Source organism: Pseudorasbora parva, chromosome 12 (genome assembly GCF_024679245.1).
Source record: "Pseudorasbora parva isolate DD20220531a chromosome 12, ASM2467924v1, whole genome shotgun sequence".
NCBI classification, from domain to species: domain Eukaryota; kingdom Metazoa; phylum Chordata; class Actinopteri; order Cypriniformes; family Gobionidae; genus Pseudorasbora; species Pseudorasbora parva.
The window spans coordinates 35,677,153-35,700,468 of record NC_090183.1 but is presented as its reverse complement, the minus strand read 5'-3'; the positions used below and the strand labels follow the sequence as shown (position 1 = coordinate 35,700,468).

At 37.9% G+C, this 23,316-nt stretch overlaps 1 protein-coding gene across 1 annotated transcript in view; it reads right to left on the bottom strand.

Moving 5' to 3' along the window:
- The window catches only part of itpr1a (inositol 1,4,5-trisphosphate receptor, type 1a), a 40,123-nt gene that overhangs the window by 8,493 nt on the left and 8,314 nt on the right, over window positions 1-23,316 (bottom strand). The window contains 46 exon segments of the mRNA XM_067460048.1: window positions 551-646; window positions 954-1,064; window positions 1,170-1,370; window positions 1,605-1,858; window positions 2,069-2,252; window positions 2,821-2,993; window positions 3,072-3,198; window positions 3,661-3,708; window positions 4,341-4,376; window positions 4,699-4,810; window positions 4,967-5,115; window positions 5,726-5,910; window positions 6,571-6,691; window positions 6,774-6,902; window positions 6,979-7,104; window positions 7,251-7,386; window positions 8,816-8,931; window positions 9,069-9,269; window positions 9,358-9,483; window positions 9,582-9,719; window positions 9,823-9,894; window positions 10,009-10,176; window positions 10,554-10,719; window positions 10,804-10,858; window positions 10,945-11,071; window positions 11,220-11,410; window positions 11,988-12,135; window positions 13,658-13,799; window positions 13,890-14,141; window positions 14,225-14,419; window positions 15,324-15,443; window positions 15,712-15,884; window positions 16,019-16,177; window positions 16,276-16,417; window positions 17,252-17,412; window positions 17,501-17,600; window positions 17,692-17,846; window positions 18,045-18,089; window positions 18,242-18,337; window positions 18,429-18,575; window positions 18,661-18,744; window positions 19,051-19,149; window positions 19,265-19,423; window positions 19,578-19,664; window positions 20,858-20,893; window positions 20,896-20,972. Of these exon segments, the coding sequence (XP_067316149.1) occupies window positions 551-646; window positions 954-1,064; window positions 1,170-1,370; window positions 1,605-1,858; window positions 2,069-2,252; window positions 2,821-2,993; window positions 3,072-3,198; window positions 3,661-3,708; window positions 4,341-4,376; window positions 4,699-4,810; window positions 4,967-5,115; window positions 5,726-5,910; window positions 6,571-6,691; window positions 6,774-6,902; window positions 6,979-7,104; window positions 7,251-7,386; window positions 8,816-8,931; window positions 9,069-9,269; window positions 9,358-9,483; window positions 9,582-9,719; window positions 9,823-9,894; window positions 10,009-10,176; window positions 10,554-10,719; window positions 10,804-10,858; window positions 10,945-11,071; window positions 11,220-11,410; window positions 11,988-12,135; window positions 13,658-13,799; window positions 13,890-14,141; window positions 14,225-14,419; window positions 15,324-15,443; window positions 15,712-15,884; window positions 16,019-16,177; window positions 16,276-16,417; window positions 17,252-17,412; window positions 17,501-17,600; window positions 17,692-17,846; window positions 18,045-18,089; window positions 18,242-18,337; window positions 18,429-18,575; window positions 18,661-18,744; window positions 19,051-19,149; window positions 19,265-19,423; window positions 19,578-19,664; window positions 20,858-20,893; window positions 20,896-20,972 (6,125 nt within the window).

The following is a 23,316-nucleotide window of genomic DNA, read 5'->3' as shown; positions in this document are numbered from 1 at the left end:
CATTGTAATCAGGGCTTGACATTAACAATGAATTTTATATAATACATTTTCTAATTGTAGTCTTTAAAAAGGGCCTCTGAAATAATAAACCAAGTGCAATGTAGTATTGTCAAAAATATAGATGTTTCGATACATATCCATACAAAATTCTGGCCAGTGAATATGCTGAGTGGCTTGTACCTTTGGAAATCCAATAGCCACAGTGTCTGGTGAGCAAATTTTAGTTAATGGTAAGCCCTAATTGTCTTTTATTGTTTGTACTATAAATAAAATTCTGTTCAACAGACATAACTTTGGGTTAAGATTCTTTGAAGGATGACACTAACATCGCATCTGAATAACTGTGCTACTCTCCTAGCTTCAATAAATTCTTCTCCCCACAAAAACTGGTCAAACTTACTTATTTTATGTATAAGAGAAATCGAATACATTGGCGAGCCACCCAAACAACTGCTCAGCCAAATACAGCAAATCTAACACTGTCTGTCATAGAATGACTTCAAGATATATTTAAAGCAGGATATTCTGGCACGATACCTAACATACTCACTAGTTCTTTTGGTCTCATGTTGTATAGAATTCTTTCTGCATTCTCACTGTCGTGACGGCTCTCCATGATGGCCAGCAGTAGCTTAGATGCATTATTCTAAGAAAAAGGACAATTATGTAAATGTATTGGTAATCAAACGATTCAACCCTAAAACATTCTGTTGTTTAATTTAATTATTTATAATTATTTTATTGTGTTATTCAATTATCAATTATACTGATGTATAATTACATCAGAAGTACCAAAAATAGTTTGGAGGGCTTACAAATATGTTTTTTTTTAAAGTCAAAAGGGTTGAAAAGAACTGATTTATAGGACTTGAGGCCAATTTGAATAGTTAAATTTGATGTTACCAAGAGATGAGAAGGTTGTTACCTTGTTAATCAAGTTTACTGTAATGTACCTTTAATTCTAGAACCAGATCCATTCTTTTTCTGCCTAGTGGATTAATATCATTCAAAATCAATGCAATGATGATGTCGATGCCATTAGACTCATGGGTGGCAATGCAATTCTGCAAAAAATGCATTTAACAGAACACATTCAATATGTAAGTACGTTTGTTTATGAGTGATGGAAATATGATATTTTATAATTGTGTTAATGTTTGTGTACATGCCTGGTTATCATGGCAGGGTCCTTGACAGTATTCAGTGAGGCTCTCAACAGTCTGATTAATGAGAGCCACATTATGCTGGTTGATATAGAGTCCTAACAGCCCCAGGCCTCCTGTTGTGCTGCCACAGATACAGTCCAGGAACTGCAGGGTCTCACACACCAGGTTATAATTGTTCTTGTTGTTTTGACAGCGCAGAAAATTCTACAGTAAGAAAAAAAAGCTCTAAAGATATATGATGAAGACAGACCTGGACTAAACCTGTACCAAAAACTGTGTGCGTCAAAAAAAACGCACACATTACATAACCAAATGTCCTAACACAATACTGATACTGTCAAAGTTCAGGCTCAGAACAGGTAGTGGACCTCTAATCAGGCCACAGCAATAAAAAGAAATATAAATGGGACAGGCAAAGCAAACAAATCACACACACACCTGCAAGTCTCGATTGTGATTCTCGCACAGTAGCTGTAGGAAGCGTAGGATTGGTTGCATGATTAGAATGACAGGGCTCATCTCGCCCTGCTCTGTTCCTTTATCTCCACCCCCTTTGTCTCCATCAGCAGCGCCATAAGCCTCCTCAGGATCAGCATCTCGTCTATACGAACTGAAGGCCTTCTTAGTCACAGAAGATGCCTCCAACAACTGCTCACGAGCATCATCAGTCACCACAATGCCTGAATCTTTTCCTGGAGAGAAAAAATAGGCTTGACTCTCATCATAAATTACAGATGTTCTCATTAACTGCTATATCAGGTTTAAAAGCAACATACTTCAACAAGTATGTGGACACTAAACGATGAATGTCACTGCTTTAGAAAACAAAATATCGAACCAAGTAGCACATATTTTAAAGAAAGATAGCATATGAACTTGGATAAAGTATTGACGGCCCAGACCTCTCCGGCGTTGTGGGGTATCTTTGTCTGGAGTGTTGTCATCACGCCGTTTGTTGCCCAGGTCACTGGTGTTGACGGTAACTGTGGCTTTTATCTCAAGCTGAGCCGCCTTCATTCGGTCATAGAACACCCTGAAAAACTTTTCGGAATTTTTGTCTTCTGTTAAACGTTTGAAGAAGGAATGCTGCAACGAGATAAAAGCCCAAACATAAATACATAATTATGGAAAACTTCAAATGTAACTCAGAAGTTTATTGTCTGCAATATTTTTTTATGCTTTTCAGAGACATTTCTTGTGCTCACCAAGGCTGCATTTATATTGGTTCAGAAATACAGTAAAACAGTAACATTGTGAAATATATTTACAATTGAATGTAACTTTTCGATTTGTATATATTTTAAAATATATTGTATTCAGGAAATAGCAGAGCTTCCACATTATTCTTTAGAAAGCATTCTAATATGATGAATGGTGCTCAAATAAAATCTCTCTTAAAAAATAAAATAATTTTTTGATTTTTTGACTAATAAAAAGTTCAAAATAACTTTATTTTAAATATTTTATTTTAAATAGAAATCTTCTGTAACATTATACAGTCAGTTATTTTTAATTGAATGCATGCTTGCTGAATAAAAGCATTTAAAAAGAAAGTCCTATTAACCTTTTAAACTACTAGATATAGTAAATAACATAATACCATAATAACATTCGATTATATCGCTTTATCGTTTCACTGACAGGCCTATCTGACCTGTATGATGGTGTTCCCTCCCTCCAAAAGTGCGATGGCCAATAAGATGCTTTCGTGGAAGACACGGTCACTTGTAGTATTCATGATGAGATCAATGACAAGGTCGGATGCTCCTTCACGGTCCAGATGGCACTGCACCTCCATCAGTGACATCTCAGCCCGGCTCAAACCACCTGAAGTCATATAACATTGTTACAATATCAAAGTACATCACAAACGCTCCCAGTAGGTACAATGAAAAATGAACTCACCTGATTGGCTCTTGATTGGTCCTACTGGTGTCAGGGCAGAGTTACTGAAGGAGGTCAGACTCTCTCTCCGCCCACCACTCCTGAAGCCATAGTAACGATTGACGAGCAGCTGCCGTAGGGCCTCCCCCTATGATGAGTGTGAGAGTGTATGTTTAAGTGTGCATCTAATTTTTATTTTTATTTTTTTGTGCTGAAAAACACTCTTTTTTTGCATTTTACCAATATGTAATAAATTACATATTGTTTAGGGCAGTGGTGGCCTAATTGTTATAGAGTCAGACTGGTAACCCGAAAGTTTCTGGTTTGATTCTCAGGAAATCAGGAAATGACTGAGGTGCCCTGGAGCAAGGCACCTATCCCCCAATCGCTCACCCACTACTCAATAATCAATACCCCTAATTTGAGTGCACTAACTTTGGTGGGTTGAATGCAGAGGACAAATTCTGAGTATGGGTTACCATATTATCCTTCACATAAGCGCTATACAAATAAATAGGATTAATATTAAAGGAATAGTTGTTAAATCGGGGCAGCTGAGAGGTAAAGGTGTGTGGTTAAAGAGCAGGGTTAGGTGATGTTAGTGACCTACCCTCCTCCGATCCTCCAGCTGTTTGGGTGGCAGACTGACATCCACCACCTGAGTGAGTGAGCAGAGTGGACAACAGAACACTAACACAGAGTTAGTAGAGTATCATCATGCAGCAATCTCCAGATCTATTCTAGCAGCATGCTTGTGTTAAAATAATGACCAAAAGCATATAGTCAGCTCATAGTAACCTAAGAGTTACATTAGGAGAATATAGAACAGAATATAAAAGAGTAGAGAAGAAAAGTCAGTGGAGCGATTAATAAAATGTCTCTTACATAACACTTAATATCCCAACTGTTATTACTCACATATTAGGGCAATTCAATATTTATTTTAAATATTTAAGAGCAATTACAAATTGTATTACTACATCATACTGGGTTTGAAGAATTCTTCAATATTTCTTACTGAAAACAGAAGTTAGAATGGGGCTTTGTGCATTTAAAAAACTTCCTTCTTATAAATTATTTCTTTCACAAGGTAGCTTGGCAAATTCATGTTTTGCTACTTTTTATTTGGTAACAAATGGTTTTAGGGGACACAACAAACCACAACAGACCAACATCCACACCACATCTAACAAATTATGTGTATACTCTCAAGGATGGAAAAAAGAAAGAAGATAAAAAGATTTGAAATGAACAAGGGGAAGATGGGATGAATGACAAAAAGGGGACAACCTCAGTGACATCCATCTCATCATCAAATCCCAGTAGCTGAAAAAGAGGAGTGAAGGACAGGGTTAATGAAAGGGTGGACATTCTTCAAATTAAGCCAGTAACTATTAGTGACATGAGTGGTAACAGAAGGACAAAACAGTGGAGATGCGATCATCAACTCTAACGCAAGTAAACATGCTCTAACAGGCCTTGCATTTGTCATTAAGATCACACATGCAGACACTACAAATGAATACCATCAACCTCTCACAACACTTAAGATGTTTTGCTATCACATCTGTATTATCTTAAGATAATATTGTGTTTTTAAAAAAACACTTCTCTTAGTCCTTTTATTACTGTTTGTTGTGTTAAATACCTTCTCTCCATATCCTCGGTCTTTGGTCATCATCTCTCTGAGTGTCTGCAAGACTTTGATACAAAGCCTCTCCTCATTTTCCTCTAGAAGTTGCTTGGTATGTTTTATCAATCTTTAGTAAAAAGTAGATAAAAGAGTGCCTATGTAATTAAAACATACAAGCAACGATACGATAGTATTTATAATATATAAATAATATAGTATTTTATTATTATGTTACGTATATAAAGTATTACATTGAAGATATTGCGACAAGAGCTTATCATACTTGCAAATGAAGCCTCCACTCTCACACTTGCGGTGGGCTTCAGTGTGCTCTGGGAACAGCAGTTCTGGACGATGAAGAACATCCACCAGTACAGACAACTCAGCCTGAACCAGAGGCCTCAACCGTTCCTCCAAGGCAGACACAATATCCTAGAGACACATTCACACACACAAATACACACATTCACCACACACGCTAACAAAGTAAGGCACTGAGGCAAAACAATTGAATGCATGTTAAATAGGAATCAACAGAGAGACATGAGTGATCATTGACAAGACAAACAGACATCATAGCTCTGTTCTAAAATCAATACTGTCTACCTAGGCATCATCCTTCTGAGCATTCGAACCATTATAGAAATTCACAAGTAAACAATTTGGAATGTCCTACAAAGACAACAAGCACTTTCCCGTGAGAGACTAAATTAACAATTGATTTCAATAGAGAGGAAGCATGTTTAAGATAACTGCACACAATTCTAATAAGTATAAAATACATAGCACACATGTATTTAAAAATACTATTTATATGTTAATGTATATTTATATCCATTAAATATTTTTAATGGATTATCAATATATTTTAGTATTGAATAAAATGTTTTTTTTATTAATAATTGATTAACATGTATTATCTCTGCACCTCATTGCAATGCATTGTTGGACTGAAAGAATATACATAGAATATGGCTAAAATGATGCTGTCTTCACAGCCAGCATACTAGTGTTGAAAACAGATGCAATATCACTCATTCACCTGGAGTCTTTCAATGATGTTGCGGTAGTCTCTGGAGGTGGTCAGAACGGAATCTCTACGTGTAGCATTACGGACGGACAGTCTCCAGCTGAGGGCTGTTTTCTGCACTATGTTGTTGGACTTCATGAACAGATTATTCACCTGACAGTCCAGATCCACAGGAATGGCTATAGCTCTACCTTTGGCTGCACAATACAAAACGGTAAAAGACACACACATTCAGGGTCATATATTTACGCAAAATTCATGAAAATACAAGGTGCTCCAACACCAAAACATTTATGGAATTTTTTCCCTTTTTTTTGGAGCTATTCTGTTTGTTGACACTAATTCGCCACAATATAACTTTTGTGGCCCAGTCAATATAGCCCAGTTGGGGCTTCAGCGAACTTCCAAGATGACTAAAAAGGTATTAAAATTATTTAATTATTATTAATATGTTAAAAATATAATAAATTAAAATGAAATTTATTTCTAACGTAATAATAAAAATATTAATGTAAAACATATATATATTTTAATTGAAAAACAGTTCTTGAAACTTCTGAACTTACAAAACAAATTGTGGTTTATTTTATTTAATACATCAATACTCCCAGTGTTTGTTGAAACTGTTTGAAACCGAGCAGCTCAGTCATGATTACAATAGAAAAAGGAAACAGCCTATCAAGAGGAGCCTTTGAATATTGGGTTGGACAACAGGGGACCTTTGAGTCGAAAAGTTTGAGGTCCACGGTTATAGAAATGTTTTTGGCACTAATTATAATCTTATGATACAACGTAATAACACAATTTAAGGTAATATTAAGAAAGTTATAGACAGCTGGTGGAATTGATGCTCTTACCCACGTCACTCAGCACTTTGATGCAGGCTTCCACATTCCCCTTCTGACCTGGGAGCAGCCAGTTGCAGTGATACACTCTGAAAACTCCTTGCAGCAGCTGCACAAACACTGGCTGCCGGGTCTGAGACACAAACAGAGAGGGATGTCACTCTTACAGATGGTCTAAATAATGCTGAGATGTACTGGGAGACACTGTGCGTTACCTGCAAACTTGTGCTCTGGTCTGAGAACGGTGAACTGAAAAAGGTGGTGACGATGCTCATGATGGTCTCTGTAACATAGCGCTCTAGAACTGTGTCAGCGTGCTTGCGGTCACTCGTGTTATTGCACACCTACAAGAAGTCATGTTGAATGTGTATCAAGAATCAAGACCACTTTATGAGTATATCTGTGAGTGTTTAGTCTTACTCTGCAGATGTCCACCAGGAAATCATCAAAAAGTTTCCACATGTGATTGCTGGTGTAGATCTCCTTCATCTCAACCTCCGTATCCACATAGCAGTGATTCAAGAAGTTCACATAGGCCATCTTTACCTACATAAAAGTAATATATTTACATCTTATAAAAGTCACACGGATCTACAAAATATTTTTTAACAACCTAAATCTAAAATTATTCAACACATTCAACAAAGACAAACACTTCTAGCCTAGCACTTCTACTTCTCTGCCACACACACCTCAGGGATGCAGTCCTCATGTGTGACCACACGTACAATATCATCGAGGGGGAGTAGGGAGTTACATTTGATCTCAGTGTAGACGTTCTTCCCTTCAGTGCACACAGCCAGCAACTCCACTAAGTGAATATGATACCTGAAAGAGTCAGTGAAAAGCTGAAAACAATTCATAATAGCTATGATGGCAAAGAAGGAAAAAGCTTACACATTTTATATGATTATGTAAAGCATAAATGACAGATGCTTTCTGCACCCCATTGTGTGTGTACATATACATACATTTTATATATATATATATATATATATATATATATATATATATATATATATATATATATATATATATATATATATATATATATATATATATATAAAACAAAATTAACTTTAATGACATCCCATCTCTTAATCGGTAGAGTTTAATATGTTGGCCCACCCTTTGCAGCTATTTAAGCTTCGACTGTGCTGAGAAGGCTTTCCACAAAGTTTATGCATGTGTTTATGGGAATTTTTGACCATTCTTCAAGAAGCACATTTGTGAGGTTAGGCATTGATGTTGGAAGGAAAGGCCTGGCTCCTAGTCTTCGCTCTAATTAATCCCAAAGGTGTTTTATCGGGTTGAGGTCAGGACTCTGAGCAGGCCAGTCAAATTCCTCCACACCAAACTCGCTCCTCCATGTCTTTATAGACCTTGCTTTGTGCACTCGTGCACAGTCATGTTGGAACAGAAAGAGGTCATCCCCAAACTGTTCCCACAAAGTTGGGAGCATGAAATTGTTCAAAATGGCTTGGTATGCTGAAGCATTAAGAGTTCCTGTCAGAGGAAGTAAGGGGCTATGCTCAACCCCTGAAAAACAACCCCCCACCAAACTTTACACTTGGCACAATGTAGTCAGCTAAGTACCATTCCCTGACAACCACCAAACCCATACTCGTCCATTCGGATTGCCAGACAGAGAAGCGTGATTTGTCACTCCAGAGAACACATCTCCACTGCTCTGGAGTCCAGGGGCAGTGTGCTTTACACCATGGCATCCAACACTTTGCATTGGTGATATAAGGTTTGGATACAGCTGCTCGGCCATTGAAACCCATCCCATTCTCTCTACACACTGATCTTGAACTAATCTGAAGGCCACACAAAAAGAGTTTTTTTTAGCTATTGACTCGGCAGAAAGTTGACGATGTTGACCCTGCTCTGGTATTTTACGTAGCCTACCACTTCGTGGCTGAGCTGCTGTTGTTCCCTATTGCTTCCACTTTGTTATAATACTACTAACAGCTGACCGCAGGATATTTAGTAATGAGGAAATTTCAATGGACTTATTGCACAGGTGGCAACCTATCACTGTACCACTCTTGAATATACTGAGCTCCTAAAGTGACCCATGATTTCAAAAATGTTTGTAGAATTCTGCTTGTCTAAGTGCTTGATTTTATACACCTGTGGTCCTGGAAGGGATTGGAACACCAGAATTCAATGATTGGAGTTTTTTGTATAGTGTTTACATTTAGAAGTATTAACAGAGTGGATATAAGCACATTAAACAAAAGCACCTCCATACCTGAGTGCACTGCTCTCATCAAGTCGTTCCCTCTCAAGACGCATCATTTGGACCAATGATTGAAAAGATGCCCGGTCATTATAAAACACCAGCACATCCTCACCTGCAGTCACCAACTACACAAATATAAAAAAAAATTTATTTAACTAAGAACTACCTTCACTAGTTCCAGAAGAACAGGGCAGAAAAGTAGCAATCTGGGGCTTGTAGTTAAAAACACAAATCTCAATGATTGTTTGCCTAGCCTACAGACCTCAGCCATGACAATGTCTTGGCATTTCTTGATAAACTTGTTTTCAGCCTTGACGATAGTTTGCAGGAACTTGAGGTAGTGGACACTGCGGCCGTGTGTTTCGATGCAGTGCACAAAGTGCTGCACCACTCGCTCGTTAATCTCACTACACAACTGGAAATTATTCATGAAGATATGCTGCATGGTCACTGCCTCCAGAATCTAGAAAAAGAAAGAGAAGGACAGAAAACTGAATGAAGAACAGCTGAAATGCACAGATAAAAATGTGTTTATTGGTGATTGCTCTCACCCCAGGGTTGAGGAACAGATTGATGTGTTTGTGTAGAAGTGCTTGGTTCTGTTGATTTCCAGCACAGAAGTTCTGAAGGAACTGATGGGCTAAAGTCATAATCTCCTGCATCTGAATGTCCTCCCCCTAATATTTTAAGAAACACACATGTAAACATTTAAATCTAATTCATTTGTTTAATGATTAATGCTAACCCTTTCAGCAACACAAGGGCTGGCATGCACCTTCTCGTAAGGTATCTGCAACAGTTCCAGGACCACACTGTGAGCTCCCATGTTCCTGAGGAGCCGCTGCTGCTGTTTCTTATTCTTCTTTCCAGAGATGCCCTCCAATACACACAATTTACTCAGCCTCAGCAAGATCTACACACACAACATACCAATACTTTCAAACATCAGACTTACTTCACAGAACATCCTGCTTTTTTGTCAAAACCTACAAACTTCAGAAAAAAATACACTGCACCTCTTTCACGACTCTGTAGTTTGAGCTGCTTGTACTCTCAACTTTGGGTTTGTTTGATCTGCTGATGACAACCTGTTGGAGGAGAAAAACATGAATTCATCATATAGTTCACAAAAATTTGAAAAAGATCAATTATGTTGCTTCTTCGTTTATTATGGACAGATATTAACAGGGGCATGTCCTGACCTTGTGGTGAGCTTCAGTGTTGACCTCTCCAGGGTCCAATCCAGAGTCTGACCCCTGTCTCTTATACACCCACAGCTCTGATTTCTCTACTATAGACCTCAGCTGGTCCAGATCTGACTTGATCTGTTTGTAATTATCCACATCCTGACTGGTCACCAGAAGCTGAACCTGGATAGATTACAATATATACCATAATAACTACTGCCTGCTTTCTTCAACTTTGGACACTATATCCAAGGTTTTATTTTTCTACAAAAATAAAATAAAAGAATTTTAATATATTTTAACAAATCTAAATGATAAAATTCTGAAATAATTATTAACAATTTTTATATTTATTAAATTGAAATAGTATATTTGTCCAATAAATTCATGTCTATTTCTATTAATGGGAAGAAGACTTTACTTAAAAAACTTATAAATAAATAAAATTTTCTCTAAGGATGAATCAATGAATGAATGAATGAATGAACAAACGAACAAACGAATGACGGATGATGAACAAATGAACAAACAAACAAACGAGTGAACAAACTAATAAATACCTGCTTAAAGGCCTGTAAAACCTCCTGCCGTTGGCTAAAGTGTCGGAAGAGTAGGTGAAGGGCTCGTGACACCAGGGGAGGGTAGTCATGCATGGTCAGGTGCAGTAGAACCCTCAGAAACGTCCGACCACCGTGATCATCAAGATCCAGTGGGGTGTTCTCTTCACTACATACACAAACACACACAGATTCACACATACATACATATCACAAATATAAGACAAACTATCAATGAGCACAGCCTTCTTACCTTCCACCAAAAATACCCTCTGCCTGCTCTTCAATGTGCTCAAAGTCTAGTGCGCCTAACAAAGAGTTATTCAAAGTTATTCACACACCATTTTATCCATCCCAGCTGATACTGACACAAACACACACTAACTCATCTCACCTTGAACACTGGCAGTAGAGTCCTGGCTTACAGATGGCTCTGTTTGAGAGTTGCTCTCATCAAACTCTGTCTTAAAAATACAAAGCAGACAGGAGATCCTGTAGTCCAACCGCACATTCAGAATGAACTACACAGAAGACGAGAGAGTAAAAACAGGTATTTGTACTTGTACAAAACTAATTTTGCATTTTCTCTGCATTTAAGACATTAACTTCTCAACTATAAAATTGTATGAACATCATAATCCAATTGTTGGCTTGGGTGCGTTTTAACACCTGCAGGATCTCAATGATCTTGAGTTTGGTGTCCATCACAAGTATGTCCTGTTTCTGAGGTTCATTTTGGGCTTTAACTTCATCTCTGTTGGGAGGGTTGAGGGCGGTGGATGGCAGAAATCCCCCACCCCTCAACACCACCTGTGTCATCAGCTCTCCCACCCCATGGATGGACCGCATTACATTACTTCCTATAGACACAAACAGGACATTATTCGTTCAAGGAGCTATTTCTCAGTGATATAACCTTTAATTTAGTTTTGTTGGTATGACTAAATGTATTTATGTTGATTCGGTGATAAATACTTATTATTACATTATTATTAAGATTATTGAATTACTCATATATTATAATATTTTAATACAATAAATATTATATTTAACTTGAATAAATCAATTAAATAAAAATGTTACCACATGGAGCACTTTTTTGGGCTAAGCATTTTCTTTAGAGCCCACAGATTAGTGTTTTTTCTACGAGGCCCCTAAGGGGACATGGTGGTGGGGAAAAAAATGAAATGTGAGGAGAAATAATGTTTTTGCAGTCTCTCGCTAATGTTTTGGGTTCCTAGAGAAACTTTGCGTTCACTCGCAAAACTTGTGCTCTTTGCGAGTGAACCCAAAGTTGTTCTAGGTAGTGCAAACATTTTGTGAGGGAATGCAAAACATTTGCAATAGAACGCAAAAGCATTGCCAAATAATTTTTCCTCCCATCTCATATTTTCTTTTTGTTCACCATGTCCCTTAGGGGCTCCATATGTTTCTGACCTTTGCCGGGTTCTCTATCCAGTTTGATGGGGAAGGGGGTGCTGATATGGACACAATCCAGGATTGCCAACAGGATTTTGGTCAACCTTAGCAGGTCACTGAAGTTATAGAAACCAAAATAGATCAGGTTTCTTGCCAGGTTCACCACCTATAAAAAGTAGAAAAGCACATCAGAAAATAAGTGTCCTTGTTTTAAAAAGTGTCCTTTTTATTATATAACTTATCTTTTAAAGGTCCCATTCTTTGCGATTCAATCTTTCAAACTTTAGTTAGTGTGTAATGTTGCTGTTAGAGCATAAATAATACCTGTAAAATTATAAAGCTCAAACTTCAATGCCAAGCGAGATATTTTATTTAACAGAAGTTCCCTTTCAAAGCCTACAGCGAACGGCCGGTTTGGACTACACCCCTGCACTTCCTGCTTTAATGACGCAACTAAAACTGTTTGTTGACGAACCCTCCGCCCACAAGAACACGCAAATCTGGGGGCGTTGTCCTTTTGCTCTCGCAGGTCGAGAATAGAAAGCGTTGTTTTTGTAGAGTGTGTTTGTCGCCATGCCATTGAAACGCTGTTATTTTCGTCCCAGAGTCAAATCACCTTTGTTTGGCCTTCCCACGGACAATGTACGAGATCAATGGCTACAGTTTATGGTTAACTCGGTTCCGGAAAATTACAATCACAATTTAAAACTATGTGCAACACATTTTGCTGAGGACTGCTTCCTCAATCTCAATCAGTTTAATGCCGGATTCGCAGAAAGGTTATTCATAAAAGATGACGCAGTTCCCTCTTTGTCTGGAGAAGGCGTTGTTTATGGTGCAAAACCGGTAAGTGAATTTTATTATTTAAGTTGGTCCGTTTAACAGTTTATGTAACTCATGACACAAAGTGCAACGCTGTTTAGCTTTGTTAACTAACGTTAGATGGTAATTGAAACTAATCCGAAAAACTTAGCATATAAAAGTGTAGTAATTCATTCAGACACCATCGATTGTTGGTTTTTGTAATGATCAGTTTAAACTACTGAATAGACAGCTTACCATTCTGAAACATCCAGCAAAAGTCTTTCCTGAGCAGGTTGTAATCGATCCTCTTCGATATTCTTCGGGTCTGATTCCAGCTCAAATTGATAAGGCAATATAGACATTTTTGCAATAACATTGAGCGCGCGTATCTACCCGTTATGGTAAGAGGCGGGACCTTTCCATGCAACGTGCACTAAGCTGCTGTCCAATCACAGCATGGGAAGCGCTGGCCTAATCAGAACTCGTTACGTGTTTCTGAAGGAGGGACTTCATAGAACAAGGAAATCATCAGGCCGTTTTTAGGACAGAGGAAACAGCGGTATACAGAAAAGTAAATTGTGTGAAAAATACTGTTTTTTTTACATGCGAAACATGAACTCATGTTATATTGCACACTGTAAACATAATCAAAGCTTCGAAAACACGCAAAGAATGGGACCTTTAAATAAAATGCTACTTTCTGGAAACAATGTTAATTGTGCCAGGAAAATGTTGAGTTTTGTTAATAAGCTTAATACAATGGCAATGACCTAACTCAAATACTTACAGAACAGCATTATTTTGCATCTGTTCAAACAAGATTGCGAGTACATAGTGAATAAGATACATTGGCATAATTAAAATGAAATAATTTAAAAAGACACCTCAAAAGTAAGCTTGTTTTTCTCCTTGTCTGAGAATGGGAAACTCTGGCAAACAACATCCCGCAGGTAATTCTCCACAAACTCCATTGTCTGAGAGAAGCGCTCCTTCACCTCATCGCGAGATGTCCCATCATTATCATAGCTGGTCAGAAACAGGAAAACGAATGGTTAATAAACAAACCACTCACTAAATCTGCTTCACTGTTTATTGTTTCTAAAGTGAACCACTTACTCATCAATGGCAATTTGTGAAGGGATTTCAGACCACAGCCGAGCATATTTGACAGGGGTGACCTGCTCTTGAGGGTCACGGTCTACATGCATGTGCAGCATCATGCGGCAGAATGAGGCTCTGAGGTCAAAGGGCAAGTCTTCGTCTGACATGCAGCGCAAGATCAGATCCACGTCCAGTTGTGCCGATATCTTGTTAATAGCCAGGTACTGCCGATCCAGACACATCCGAGCAAACAAATTCAGCTGATACCTGACAGAAAGACGTTATAATTTTATTTCTGTGTATTTGTCCTTTCATGAAATGTTCATGTAAATGTAGGTGTGTGTGCATGCCTGTAATAATTGATAACTTCCTGGTCCTCTGTATGTCCCTCTTTGGCATCCTGTGCAAGCTCTCTGATGCTCTTACTCTTCACCTCTCCTCTACTGTCCTTCCAGAACAACCATACCTCTTCTTCATCCTCCTCTTCCTCTTCTGCGCTCTCACCGAGCACTGTTCCTGCCACCTCAAACCGTGATAACACAAGCCTGATACACAAACACACACATTCATTCAATACAGCACACCCACAGACCTCTATTTCTTATTGACTACATGGGCTAACTATTTTTAATTCTTCATGAATTTCATGACATTTTATGGTTTGACTCCGATGACTGCGCGTGCTCCTCTCCAAACAGACAAGGCATTTATACTTGATGCACTTACTGTTGTGCTAATCTTTAAAAAACAACAAAGGGCGAGTAATTGTTCTACAAACCAACAGGAAGCAGCAGTGAAAACTAGTAAGGTACAGACGTTATTATGTTTAGTAGTACACTTGACCAAAAACACTGCAAAAGAATCCTTTAAAACCTAGCAAACCTTGAAATTATTATTTTTGACATTAGAACAATATAAGAATAGGCAAACATGTATACAACTAAATCAATTTTTATTAAATTTTCATTGAGTTTCATGAACTTTTTATTAAACATAGATCTTTATTTTCATTAAAAGGGCTTATTTCTGCTTTTGTAGGCTCATTTTGTAAACATAAGCAACAAATTTAGACATGCAATCTGGGTATTAGTGTACCGCTCAGCCAGATCATCTTGAACTCGTGCATCAAAGTTACAAAGTAACGCAAAGTTACAAAATGTTACCGTGCACACCGGCAAGTGAAATGAGGATGCATCGAGTATAAACCAAGCTTATATCCACAATAAGTTTGTGGAAAACGTGATGCATTTATTCAGGAGTTTTTGATGAATAGAAAATTTAAAATAACAGCTCTTATTTGAAATGTTTCTGTAAAAATCCATCAGTTAAATGCATCTTGCTGAATTTATATCTGATTTTAAAAAAATCATATGGACACCAAACTTTTAAACAGTAGTGTATATTGTTCTAAAAATGCACATAGGATAATAGTTAGTGTAGGTGTTATACTTGGTTTCGATGAGGATGTCTGCATTGGCTGGGTCCAGCACAGCATTACAGATGAGTTCTTGAGTGACAGGGATGGATTTATTCATCGATACACATAGATCTGACAAGTAGTCCAGAAATCTAGAGAAACAGACACAACTCAATCATTGAGGATAAGACACAAAACTATTACAAATGTAGTTAAAATCATTCAATCATTAAGAAACATCCGAAGACAAAAGTCAAACATCTATTTCACTTTCACTAACATCTCTGTACTGGATTGTACTTAAGATGAATCACTTACATCATAACATTTCTCATTTGTTTGTTGCTTTAGATGAAAGGGTCTGCTAAATGAATACATGTAAATGAACAGGAACATTTATGCAGATCTATTTTCGCACACCTGGGCTCTCTGTTCTTGCGGACCAGGCTGACGAAGGTGTCTATCTCAGCTGCTGTGATGTGTTTCTCCAGAAGCTTCCTATTGTTGTGCAGCAGGGCTGTGATAGTGTCTTCAGCGAGCACATCATATCCTATCTGCTTCTGCATGAAGCGGAACTGCTTTGCTATGTACTCCTAAAGACAAATAGTGAGAGAAAGAGAGATTTTTGCATATTGTACAATATACAGTACAAGGGGGTTGTAAGTTAGTTTTGCAGCTGCATTAGTGTAATTTAGATTGCATTTATTTTGTTTCACAGTAGTTTAACCTGATTTTTGCGATAGTCCTGCTGTGAGTGACGTAGGACTCTGTAGCAGAGCCGACAGATGTGACGAAAGGGTGCATGCCGTTGGTCTGCAAGCTCTTCAAGTCGCAGCATAGGGCCATCCCCACTGTCAGTGAATGGGGCCTGCAGCAGCTTGAATATCTGGCCAAATCACAGCACAAGATGGACTGACAGGTCACTGAAAACAAAAACATAAGTGAGATGTTTTAAAACTAAACCTTGCAAGTGAGACAATGTACCTGTTTGAGTATGTTCTGCTCTCTCATGAGTTTCTGCCGCTCTCTGTTGGGTTTGTTGACTGTGATCTCCAGCACATCCTGAGCACTGCTGGGAATGTCTACCACAAAATACACCAGATCCTCCAGTAACTTTGTTACTGACCTGTGAGCAAGAGAGTGATGGGCAGACAATGTGTTCATGTAAATTTGTCCAGTTTAACAAAAAAGGGCATAAAAATGTATAGGTTAAAAACATAAGATGATCAGAAAGATGGTCAGATGGACAGATGGATGCACGGATGAAAGGATACATTCATTAACATACTAATTGATGCATGGATGGATGAAGAAAGAAAGAATAAAAGAACTAAAGAAAGATGGGTGGATAGAAAAAGTCAAATGCACAGATGGATGGATAAATGAATGAATGAATGAATGAATGAATGAATGAATGAATGAATGAATGAATGAATGAATGAATGAATGAATGAATGAATGAATGAACTACTGGATGACTGAATGATTGAAAGAAAAACAGACAGACAAATGGATAGATAGATGATGGGAAAATAAAATAGTTAAATGATGTAAGGACAGCTGGACAGACAGATAGATGACTTGATAAATGAATGGAAAAATAAAATAGTTAAAGGATGGAAGAAGAGCTGGACACATAGATGACTGGATAAATGAATGAAAAAATATACAGATGGATGGATAAAGAAAGAACAAAATGATGGGCAGGAGGATGGATGGATGGAAAAGTCAAAGGGACAGATGAACAAAAGGATAAATGAAAATATGAATAAGTGGTTGAAGAAGGGGTGGAAGGACAAAGACAGACAGACCGACAGATGAATGGGTGGATGGAAAAATGTCAAATGGACAGATGTATGGATGAATAAATGGTTGAAAATGGATAGATGGACAAATGGAAGGACAAAAAAGATGGACACGTGGATGAACACATGGATGAATAGATGAATGTAACTGCTACCTCCTCTCATTTTGGGTGATGGTGCCCTTCTCCAGTTTGGCTGCGATGGAAGCTAATACTTTGCTAGCATCATTAGCAAAATCCAGATCCCGAACTTCAGCCGGAGACACTGGCACTATGGCAAAAGCCTCTTTATCTTCCTTCAGAGGAGACGTTCCTATCTGAGACACAAATATAGAGTGGAGGAGACACACTTCAGAGAATCCATAAACCAAGGCTACAGTCATACATAGACAGAAGTTTACTCACTCTGAGCATGACTGGTTTCTCTTCCTCTTTATCTATTGGCTGGTTTGTGCTGTGGACCCATGTGTTGGTGCAGAGATGCCTGAGCCTCACATATGAGTTTCTATCAGGCACAATTTAAAATTAAACACGTTTAACATAAGTGTAATCTTCTTAATCAGAAAATGTAACAAGATGTCACAATCTCGCTGTACCTCGGCACAAGCGAGTCTCCGCCTCTCAGAGTGGTGGGGTCGAGCTCAAAGATTGACGAAATATCATTGCCATCAGGAACAGACACCAGTGTATACATAACCTTATCCTGAGGATTACGTGCACGTGCCCGCATCATTTCATGCTCTGAATCCAGCTGCGATAGAAACAATCAATTAACTGTGACGTGCATTCAAGATGAGTCTGCTTTGGCTCAACTAATGATTGTTGAAATGAGTGCAATATGGTAAAGAGACCCTCTGATTGCTTATACTATGAATTCAGAAGAAACTCAGAAGATGGATGGGGAAAAACAGACACACAGTCACACACACACTCTCAAGCACACACTCACAGAGGAACGGGACTCCAGGCATTCTTCCTCATAGTCTGGATTTACCTGATCACAATAAGGTGAGAACAATTAGATAAATGCCGAAAGTCACGTTCTTCTACTCTTTCGAACATTAAGCTCTCTATCTAGACACTCTTTAATTTATTAGCAATGTGTATGTGTTTGATCTCTTATTCCGGCTAACATATCGGCCTAACCTCTGCAGCAAGGTAATGGCCAGTGGCCAAGTGTTTGAACCTAAACAGGCTGTTCCAGTAGCCAGCTCCGCCTCTGCAGGGATCATGCTGAACCACCTGAAAAGTATGCAAACATTGGTTTAGGTTCCCAAACCAACAATCACACTCACAAAAACAACTGGCCACCTTCACCAAGTCCTAAACTTACCTCTACCTCCCAGAGTGCTTTGCTACTAGTAGCGGAAGTTGCAGACTGGCGCCCGGTGGTACGCAAAAAGACATACTGCTTTTTTCGGTGTTCATCGCACGTCAGAAACTTCTCCTGCTCCGCATGAAAAAGCCTCACCACATCACCCTGATAACATGTATTTCATTAAAAGGCCATTAAAAACAAGAAAGTAAAAGTCAATTTGTGAATCATGTATGTGTATGAAACATACTCCTTTCAAGACAATCTCCTGGTTGTCGCTCCATTTCATGAAGAGAACGATTTTCCAACTGGTGGTGCAGTTCACTGAATTTACCTGAGAGAAAAAAATAATGGAATAAAGTGGTGGTTCTCAAAAGAGAACATATACTATCTAGAGTTAAGGCACTTTTGTCGAAAAATCAATAAAAAATATTTGTTTTATAGTTTTAGATAACCTGATGTTACTAACATAATTAAACATCAAACTGACTGAGGTCATGTGACTGTTTATGTGGCGCTGTCAAAATACTGTTAACCATCTAAACAGTAGCACTGTAGCACTGTATGCAGTACACTAGTATTCATTTCTTAATATAGCTAGAAAAAGGTATGTTTGAATGTGTGTGTGTGTGTGTTTTACTTCATTGCATCCTGGATTATCCACAAGCTGATGGCTACTGGCATGCAGTGGCTGTCCGGCGTTGACAGGGTTTAACACAACCTTATCTCCAATGACCACCTGAATCACACATTAAACATAACACGTGGATCTCTAATTATTATGCGAGGACAAGGCCTACACGAATCAAATAATCAAGGTTATGGTAGCTATTTTTGTTTGATGACATACTCACATTGTCTCCTATAGAGCGAAGTTTGTAGAAGGGCTGGATATAGAACCACGATCCTTCATTCCCTGCAGCGTCTAGCGTCACACGCATGGCGTTCTTCTCAAGAAGAGCCGGTAATCGCTTATTTACCGTCAGATACTTATTACTCTTAAGATGGAGAAGCTGCAAATATATGTGAACAGATACACAATTAATTTGATTGCTAAATATTCAACATTTCTACATTAAAGGGCTTATAAATGTTCTATATTATATATTCACAATATAACTATTACCTGAAGTAATATTTGTGCTCATGTGTTTGTGAGAGATATACCTGGATGACATTGCCATACTGAATGACAGTTCCTAGAAGCTTTTTGTTCTCCGAATCATTTTGTTTCTTCTCTAAATCAGCAGCATGCTAAATAAAATACAGTGAGAAAAAGAGAAGTTATAAATATACTGTACTCAAAAAAAGAAGCTGAAGGATAGCAAACAACTGTTTTTTTAATGACATGTCTTATCACATTGTTCAGATGGCCCACAGAGAATTCTTTACAATCTGTTCCATTTACAAGCACAGCTTTGTAATCTTTTTTATAGTTAGCAACTATTCTACATTGTGTGTGTATATATGGTCATAAGCAGAGCATGAACAAACTGGAAGGTGAAGCTATGAGGTCTAGAAGGTTGAGGTTTGTCAATGCCTTTTTATTTGTTTTTTAATAAACAGATTTGATGTGCAATTTATTTAGACATGCAATCACATTGTGATTTATATAATAATTAATTGATAATTAAGCTACTCAAGCAAAAATGCATTATTTGTTTTTATTGGTATGATAGTCATAAACATACTGCCAATCCAAACTTTATGCTAATAGTCAATCAATCCTATTTGATGATAATGGTCCAGACAGAACTAATGCGCATGCACAGTCCTAAGCTTGGGTCTCAGAACACTGCCTGTATCTAAAGACCCGAACTTCTAACGGCAGCTGCAGTGACGCGATGACTTTACTAATCAACAATTGGCTCTTTCATTTAGAAGGCAGGGTTTATTCGCTAAATTGGGCGTTACGATTTGTTCGTGAGTAAGTAATTGCCGTGCATCGTCTTCCTAAATATAAAGTTTTTGCTTTTACATACGCCAGGTGACCTGTACATGCGTAAAAAAAACATTTGCAGTTTTTCATTGCAGTTTTGCAAAATATGTTTACATGGCTGTATTTGAAGAGTAATGGAAATGCAAAGTAGTTGTGGCTAGTGGTTGAAATGGGTACTGCAGTCCAAATTTAAAATATTGGAGAGGGTTGTTTCTGAACTTTTTTATTTTCCAATAATCCATTTTGATAATAATATGTCACAATACAGAAGAAAATATATGTTTCCTTGTAAATTTTAAAATCACAGCTCAGGATGGTCATTATTGAGTGGTTTTGGACTGCGCAGAGTTCTTCTGGTGCCTTCAACCCATTATTTGAGGTGTGGGCACTAATTCTAGATCAGCAATTATTAGCAGCGTTATTCCAAAGCAGCGACTGGAATTCCCTATATTAATATAAACAAACAGATCATGTCCGTGGCCAGGGAATGACTAAGCTTCACACTCACATGGAGTTTGTTGAGCAGAACAGTATCTGTGGTGCTGTTCCTCCAGGTTTGGCAGCTTTCCAGAACTGTTTCTGTGCAGAGTATCTGTTCATGGGACACAGTCTGAACAGACAGTCTGCAGGGAGAGAAAGAGAGAAAGAGGGAACATACATTTCATCCCATTACAGAGCGACAGACAAACAGAACACAAGCATCAGTCATTACTCCTGTAAGCACATACACAAACAATCACACTGTGTTTAGACACACACATCTTTCAAAACCTGCTGATGAGGATGACAAGAAGATCATAAATGGTAAGGAAGAAAATCAGTATGAAAATCAATATGTAAATTGTCTGACTATGCGGTTTACATGTGCATGACTGTTAAAACAGGACTTGTCCCTCTTATAATCAGATGCATAAAAACATTTAATATTTTTAATAGAACTTGATTAAATAATGAGGGTCAATTCAAAAGCACCTAATATGGCAGAAAAGATACACCGATTTCAAAGTGATAAGAAAAGAGCTACAGACATGAAAGTGAAAATGCACTTCTTCCTTTCAGCAGAACTCCAGTTTTACCAAATAAGGAGAGAGGGGGAGTCAGAGATGGAGAGAGAGAGAGGAGAGAGAGAGAGGAGAGAGAGAGAGAGAGAGAGAGAGAGAGAGAGGAGAGAGGAGAGAGAGAGAGAGAGAGAGAGAGAGAGAGAGAGAGAGAGAGAGAGAGAGAGAGAGAGAGAGAGAGAGAGAGAGAGAGAGAGAGAGAGAGAGAGAGAGAGAGAGAGAGAGAGAGAGAGAGAGAGAGAGAGAGAGAGAGAGAGAGAGAGAGAGAGAGAGAGAGAGAGAGAGAGAGAGAGAGAGAGAGAGAGAGAAAATCTGGTCTCTGTTTCTAGTTCCTAGCGATAGGTCTGATAAAACACCAAAAAGCTCTAGGGTCATTGGGGGAATGTAGAACATTCATACACTTGTATAAAAACAAAAGTGTTTATGAGTGTCCCTTTAAAAAAAGGGAACTACATTTCTAGATTTTTACTGAGAAAAAAGTTGATGCCACAATTCTATAGTGTTGCCAGGGTGTTGCTTGCTGGTCCTAAGCTTAAATATTCCACACACCCTCTATGTTATAGCTTGGGTCCCACCTTCAGTGCCAGTTTATTATACTATTTTGGTTATTTATCATCAGCCAGATGAAAATCGTAGGTTTAATAATTTTTTAATCAATGCATGCCCAAACAAAACAAACATGAAATAATAGCAACAGAAAATGACCCATCACATGCTTCCATTTTGCTTTGGTGTGTGTTTATATTTGAAGGAAATAGTACGCATTCCTCTCTACTGGGGCCCACTGACCATCAGACAATTATCTCTTCTTCTCTTCCTCCCTTCATCACAGACTCAAGCACTCTGTGCAGGGATTATTTATCATCAGGGTTGAGTTATTGAGACATATGTGTTTGATAGAGTAGATAAATGTTAAAGGGGTAGTTCTTCATGTTATTAAAGACCCCCAGTGGTGAAAATCTATTAATGTTGTTTATATGTCTAAGTGGTGTTTTTAATATGCTTTTAGACAAACCATGTGCAAATTCAATAGTCAACACCACTGTTGAGTATTTTCTCCTTAAAGGGTTAGTTCACACAAAATTGAAAATTCTGTCATTAATTACTTACCCTCATGTCGTTCCAACACCCGTAAGACCTCCGTTCATTTTTGGAACACAAATGAAGATATATTTGTTGAAATCCGATCGCTCAGAAAGGCATCCATTGGCCACAATGTCATTTTCTCTCTCAATACCCATAAAAGGCACTAGAGCTGCAACTAACGATTATTTTTTCTGTCGACTAATCTAACGATTATTTTTTCGATTAGTCGACTAATCTAACGATTAATTTTTTTACCCTTTGAAATTTTTCAAAATTCTGTGGCACCCCCTCGCATAAGTTACGCTAGAGGTGTAACAGTACAGACTGCTCACAGTTCACTTTGTATCACGGTTTTAGGTTCACGTTTCAGTACAGTTCGGTATTTGCTATGTTCAGGGGAAAAAGGACTACTGTCAAATGAAAATAAAGAAAATAAGAACAGATAACTTAAATAGAAGCAGCAGCACAAATAAATACTATTGAGCAAAGATGAAAATAAAATAAACAATGCTTTTCAGGATTTTCAGGTAGGTCTAACAATAGTTTTTAGGTAGAAAAATGGAATTAAGTAATCAAAAGTAAAATAACCACACATTTAACTGTTTAAAATTAAAAAATAATCCTTATTAAACTTACAAAAGCTATTCAGTCAGGAGCAGTGAGTGATGTCTTTATCTTTTGTTTGACATTAAACAGACAGCAGTGAATGCTACTGCCCCTTTAAGACCCACGGATAGTCGTCGTATTTTCTGTATAAAGTTCACTTAAGGCATAGAGTAGGCTATGACATTTTGACATACTTTTTGTGAGTTTGTCCGTTTAA